We start from the raw sequence: 6,391 nt of genomic DNA, 5'->3' as shown, positions 1-6,391 counted from the left end.
TTCTTAACTTATACTAATTTTCTCTGCTTGCAGTATGGGAGCGGCATATGATGGTGCTGATGCTGCAGGTCCCGTCGCTGATATGCCACCCTGTTGTTGTTGTGGCTGTGGCGTTACAAACTGTAGGAAAGTTTCAATGTACGAGGGCAAATAGAAATAACTAGAAAATATCACCAAAGATAGAATAACAGCAACAAAACCGTCTAGAATGGAAGGGGAAAAATAGGGGAGTGAGTTATTGTAAACAATTTTATTTATTTTTGCATACTTATCAGTTTCTTTTCCCATGGCTCAAACATATAGATATTGGTCACCAGTTCATATTGCAGGTACAGGTTTATCAATGACTTCTTCAAAAATTGCAACATTCTGTTTGTGTCGTCGCTTTTTGCACTTTAGTAAAATAACTTTTATTCGTGTTGTTGTAGATTTGAAATGTTCTCCTTTGTTTTGTATACAAAATAAAATAATAACACTTATCAACTTATCAGCAGTTTACCAAAGTTATGTCCGTCCGAATCGTTTGCTGGCTGTTGAGTTGAGTGACGTTCTTTGCTCTTATGCTGCGCCTTCAGCTGAACTAATCGACCTATTCTAAAAACGTTTCGCATGCTAAGAATAGGGGGAAAGAGAGAGAATTGCTGATAAAAACAAAATCGAAACAAAAATTGAAGACATCTCTGTTGTTTACGAATGTGAATGTAAACTATGACGACGTGACACCTGTGTGATGTTTAGAGGTAGAATTCACGGCACAATAAACAGCTGACTTTTCGATTAAGTGTCAAAGTGCGTAGCATGGCACAAGAAATAGGTAGTCCCTTTAGCGCATCTGTTGTCTTGATTAACTGTCAAAGTGTGTAATTTCTACTTGAATTCGATGTGCAATGTTGCCAACCATGTGAAATATTATTAGGAAAATGTGACAGATGTTCGAGACAAAAACAAAGATTCTGTTCCCGAACTGCAAGAATCTACTAGTTTTTATTTTTTTTCGATATCGTAAAAAAAGAAAATTTGTTATCATAGTAAAAAGGAGTAGATTCTTGCAGTACCGGAACAGATCACTTATTGTTGCATCATGGTGTGTAGTTTCTACTTGAGTTCGATGTGCAGTGTTGCCAACCATGAGAAATATTAGGTTTGTCTGGTTATTTTTCCAGTAACATTTACTCAGTAAGTTCTAGTTCAGAGAGCAAGCCGTTCTTACTCTCTTTTTTGCGATAATACTGAGAAATATTTAGTAAGATTCAGCAAATTAACAGCTGATTCAAGAAAACAATTTTATTTGCGCCAAAATAAACAAAAAAAGGACGAAACAATTATTTGTATTGCATTTAATATTAAAAATAAAATGAACAATAAAAGAAATAATGATTTGGTATGTTCCTCGAGAACATTTAAGCTTCCTGCAAAATTTTTGCATAACTTTTGTGTTTGATCATAAAACAGCTGATACAAAAATGGCTGAGTTTGCAAAATCTTACTCCATAAAATTCTTGCAGTAAACTCCAGTAAGTTTGTTAAATGTTGTAAAGTCGGACGGGACCGACTATATGATACCATTCACCACTTTGGGTATATTCAACAGATGAATCCTAATAGACGTCGCATTTTAAAAGGACCAGTAAAATGAAATTGGATCCATAAAAATGTCATTCTGCAACATTTACTAAATTTTTCATTTGGTCAGATATAGAAGCTATATCTTAATCTGAACCGATTTTCAGGAAACTTAACACACATCATTCTATATTAACACATCATTCTATATTCAAATTTCGTGCAAATCGAAAGATATATGGGGATTTTGGTACACCATTTACATTAAATCGTACGAAAATATATATGGGAGATATATCTAAATCTGAACCGATTTTGAGGAAATTTAACACACATCATTCTAGACCTCATTCATTACGCCGTGCTAAATTTCGTGCTAATCTAGAGATATATTGGGAGGTGCACCATTTACATTAAACCGGTCGAAAATATATGTGGGAGCTATAACTAAATCTGAAGCGATTGGGCCAAATTTCATCCAAATCGGATCATAAATGCGACCTGTACTTTGTTCACAAAAATACATGGACGGACGGACAGACGGGCATGCGTAAATCGACTCAGAAAGTGATTCTATGCATATTCTCAAAAGGAACCATGTGTCTATCTCGTTTCCTTTTGCCTGTTACAAATATATGCACAAAGACATAATACCCTGTACCACAGTGTGGTGAAGAGTATAAAAATGTCAACCAAAATTTGCCGATAAGATTCGTTTCAAGAGTTATTAATAAGGTCACCCAGCTAGGGAAAGTCAGCTGTTTTCTCTCAAGCCTAATGTCAAAAATTTGGCTTTTGTTTACGTTTTTATAATGGAAGTCAAATCACAATAATGGATTTTGACAGCAAACTTAAAAGGCAACAGATATCCAGCTGGCCTCCCTGGACGACCTTGTTTGTAGGCCATGATTTGCTTCTTATACGACCTGTTTAATGGAGCTTATACATAGTTTTCAACATTATGCAATAATAAACCTTAATAATAATCTTTGTTTTTGTCTCAAACATCTGTCAAAATGTTCCTTATAAAATTTGTCATGGTTGGCAACATTGCACAACGAATTCAAGTAGATATTACGCACTTTGACAGTTAATCGAGTCATCAGCTGCGCTAAATGGATTATCCATGATGCAATAATAAGGTGATGTATCAAAACAAAAGCCATTGTTTTTGACTCGATTATCTGTCAAATTTTTCCTTATAATATTTCACATGGTTGGCAACATTGCACATCGAATTCAAGTAGATCAAGATCTATTAATGTCACCAAGGTAGCAATCAAAATCGGATAACCGCTGTTTTTTCTCAAGTCTAATGTCAAAAATTGCGACTTTGTTTACGTTTCCATAATGGAAGTCAATTCACAATAATGCATTTTGACAGCAAACTTGAGAGGTATCGATTATCAGCTGGTCTCCCTGGGTGACCTTATTTATAGGCCATGAAGTAGATATTACGGACTTTGACAGCTGCTCTCAATGGAGTACCTATTTATTGTGTGTCATGGGACTAACCAAGATCTATTAATAAGTCACCCAGCTAGCAAATGTCAGCTGTTAATTCTCAAGTCTAATGTCAAAACTTTGGACTTTGTTTACATTTTCACAATGCAAATCAATTTACAATAATTTTCTCCCAGGGTGTCCTTATTAATGGAATGGAAAATGGAACTTCCTATTTATTGTGCCATTGTTTTCAACTTGAATCCCACGTGCAATGTTGACAACCATTATTTGAATTTGGCGAAAATGTGTTAAAAATAAATAATAAAAATAGAATTAGTATGTTCAGAATATTTAAATTTTCATCCACATTAATTCCCAAAAAGAAAAAAACCAAAAAAAAAAAAACACATTTCATATATAAAACATATTTTTTATTACTGACAAAATAAATAGCAGGACATTAAAAAATTATTATCAGCAAACATTTCTTAATTACACATATGAAAAAACTTAAAAACAAAACTAAAACTACAAAATTGCAATTTATTAGCACATTAAAATAACGATTACAATGCGAATTAATTATTGAGCTTATATTTGTAGAAAAAATTAACAAAAATTAGAATATTTTAAAAATCTTTTACATGTATATACTATTTGAGATTTTTTCAACTAATTAAAAATAATTATTGTGTGTCATATAATATCTAAAATACATTTACTTATTTACATTTCGTATATATTCAGTTGTTAAGTTTTTCTCTTTTAATTATATTTAGTAAATGATACACACTTTAAGCGTTTCTTATTGTTGTAATTACTATACTATACTATTATTATTAATTTTCTTTATTTTAATAATTTATATACATATTTTAAAAATCAATTATTATAAAATGATAATAGTTTTCTTAAATTATTTTTAATATCACACTGTGTAGGATTTTAAAAAGTTGGGATTTTGTTCAGTTATATGTTTATACTATAAGTAATATTATTTATTTGTTAACATAAGTATATTTTCGTTCCTTATTTTTTATGGGAATACATTTTTTATACAAAAATTATATAAAATGTTATATTTTATATAATTTGAAATAAATGGCTTAATCATAAAAATAATCCAATTATAATTATTACTGATGCCATCAGACCCCGGGTAACACAATAATATTATAGTTTTATTTTTCAGTTCCGACTTCTATAAATGCACTTCGTTAGCGAGGATTTATTAAAAATGTTATTTTTTTTAATATTTGTAAATAATTTGTTTAGTGGATTCAGTCAATAAACAATATTTATTGAAATATTTGAAATTGAATTGATAACACAAAATGAAATTCTACTCAAAAATATATGAAAAAAAGTGAAAGGACCTATAGATTCCATTTTCGAATTTATTAAATGTTTTGTAAAAAACCAAGACCTATTAATAAGAACATCCAGGGAGACCAGCTGGATATCAGCTGCCTTTCAAGTTTGCTGTCAAAACCCACTATTGTGAATTGACTTCCAATCTGAAAACGTAAACAAAATTCAACTTTTTGACATTAGACTTGAGAAAAAACAGCTGTCTGGATGATTTCGCTAGCTGGATGACCCTTTTAACAGATTTTGGTTAAAACTATCACGATTTGTGAAGTTTAAATAACACAATTGTGATTTAATTTATTTTTGAATCGACCTAATTCTGTCTTGAAAATTCAAACGTAATTACAATAACAAAACTGGATAGAAGGTTTTTAGATCTTAGAGTTTAAGATGAGATAAGAAGTTTTTTTCTTTAATTTTTTGAGTTGAAATTTTGTGAATATCATGTTTGTATCAATCAAATTCGTTAAGAACTTTCTTCTTTAGAACACGTCTTGTTTTCTGTTCATATAAATTGAGATCAATGCAATTCAATAGAGCTACAACTAATTTATATGTATGTATTTTAAGTAGTTTCGGAAATTATATTTTTATATATAGGTCTGCGAATTTTTGCAAAATTTGAAAATTTTCAAATAAGTAAATTGTAATTAAAAAAAGAAATATTAACGTCATAATGATTTTAATTCTAAAAATTTATATTTAGTATAAATTCGAACGTCATAGTATACACCATAACCACACCCAAAAGCGGATGGGTGCGCTAAATGGACTAAATAGTAATCCATTTAGCGCAGCTGACGATTCGATTAACTGTCAATTTGCGTAGTTTCTACTTGACCAAGGCCTGTAAATAAGGACGTTCAGAGAGATCAGCTGACTCTCAAGTTTGCTGTCAAAATCCATTATTGTGAATTACCTTGCAGTATAAAAACGTAAACAAAGTCCCAATCATAATGCAATAATAAGGTGATGTATCACAACAAAAACTTTTGTTTTTGTCTCGATCTTCTGTCAAATTTTCCATATAAAATTTCAGATGGTTGGCAACTCTACACATCAAATTCAAGTAGAAATTACGCACTTTGACAGTTAATCGAGACATCAGCTCAGCTAAGTGGACTACCTTTTTATTGTGCCATGGTCCCAATTTGGGACATTAGACTTGAGAAAAACAGCTGTATTTTGCTTGCTTGTAAATCTCGTATTTGAATTAGATGTACCATGTTGCCAACCATGTGAAATATAATTGGAAAAAAAATTGACAGATGGTCCGGACCATGGCACAATGAATAGGTAGTCCATTTAGAGCAGCTGATGCCTTGATTACCTGTCAAAGTGGGTAATTTCTATTTGAATTCTATGTGCAGTGTTGCCAACCATTTGAAATATTATATGGAAAATTTTGACAGATAATGGAGACAAAAACAATGGTTTTATTGTGATACATCACCTTATGTGATGTATCAAAACAAAAGCCTTTCGACCATCTGTCATAAATAAATAACCAAGTTAGCGAAGAGCTTCGGGATCGAGTTTGCCCAACTCTTCAAAACACATTAGATCGAATAGGGGCTAAAATACAGCAATTTCTAGGATCTTCAAAACGCTTTAAAGGGGCTTTAGATTGTGGCTATGTGAAGTATATGGTCTTTTAATACTAGGTTTGAGCTTTACTTGGGGGCTTATGCACAGTCGATATTGTCGGTTTTATACGAAATACAATTACATATCGTTTTTTAATATTGCTTATAACAAACAAATTTCCTTCCTTCGTTATATGAGATTTCGCCAAAAATTCCTAATCTCAACTTCGCAGACCTCTTCTATGATTTTTTTTTTTCTAACAGTTCTAGCTAGCATCACATTAAAAATAGAAATACTTATAGATTTAGTTCCATTATTTTTTAGCACAAACACTTTGAGTGAGCGTTAACTAAAACCCCCTTACCAACCCCATTTTTTTACCACACACAAAACGGGGTTGATCGGGAGCAGGCTTGCCTCAACA

General features: G+C 31.6%; 1 protein-coding gene across 1 annotated transcript; it reads right to left on the bottom strand.

Annotated features, from left to right (window-relative positions):
* LOC133326379 (serine palmitoyltransferase small subunit A-like) lies at positions 1 to 368 on the bottom strand. Its single transcript, XM_061535031.1, has 2 exons — positions 269 to 368; positions 1 to 203 (listed from the first exon to the last, which is right to left on the bottom strand). Exons 1-2 carry the CDS (start codon positions 366 to 368, stop codon positions 4 to 6), a joined length of 300 nt encoding a protein of 99 aa, XP_061391015.1. The 3' UTR covers positions 1 to 3.
* Positions 369 to 6,391: the final 6,023 nt, after the last annotated feature.

This window comes from Musca vetustissima, unplaced genomic scaffold (assembly GCF_032173495.1).
Source record: "Musca vetustissima isolate MV318-11 ecotype Yass unplaced genomic scaffold, APGP_CSIRO_Mvet_v1 utg31836, whole genome shotgun sequence".
In the NCBI taxonomy this organism is placed as follows: domain Eukaryota; kingdom Metazoa; phylum Arthropoda; class Insecta; order Diptera; family Muscidae; genus Musca; species Musca vetustissima.
Note: the sequence above shows the minus strand (reverse complement) of the source record. Positions and strands in the feature narration are given on the sequence as shown.

What these genes read in the sequence shown, in the direction of transcription:
- LOC133326379 (XM_061535031.1), bottom strand. Translation starts at nt 368, where the DNA reads ATGTTGCAATTTTTGAAGAAGTCATTGATAAACCTGTACCTGCAATAT. An exon ending in ATGGGAAAAGAAACTGATAA is followed by an intron (nt 204 to 268) that starts GTATGCAAAAAT and finishes CTTCCATTCTAG; the next exon opens with ACGGTTTTGTTGCTGTTATT.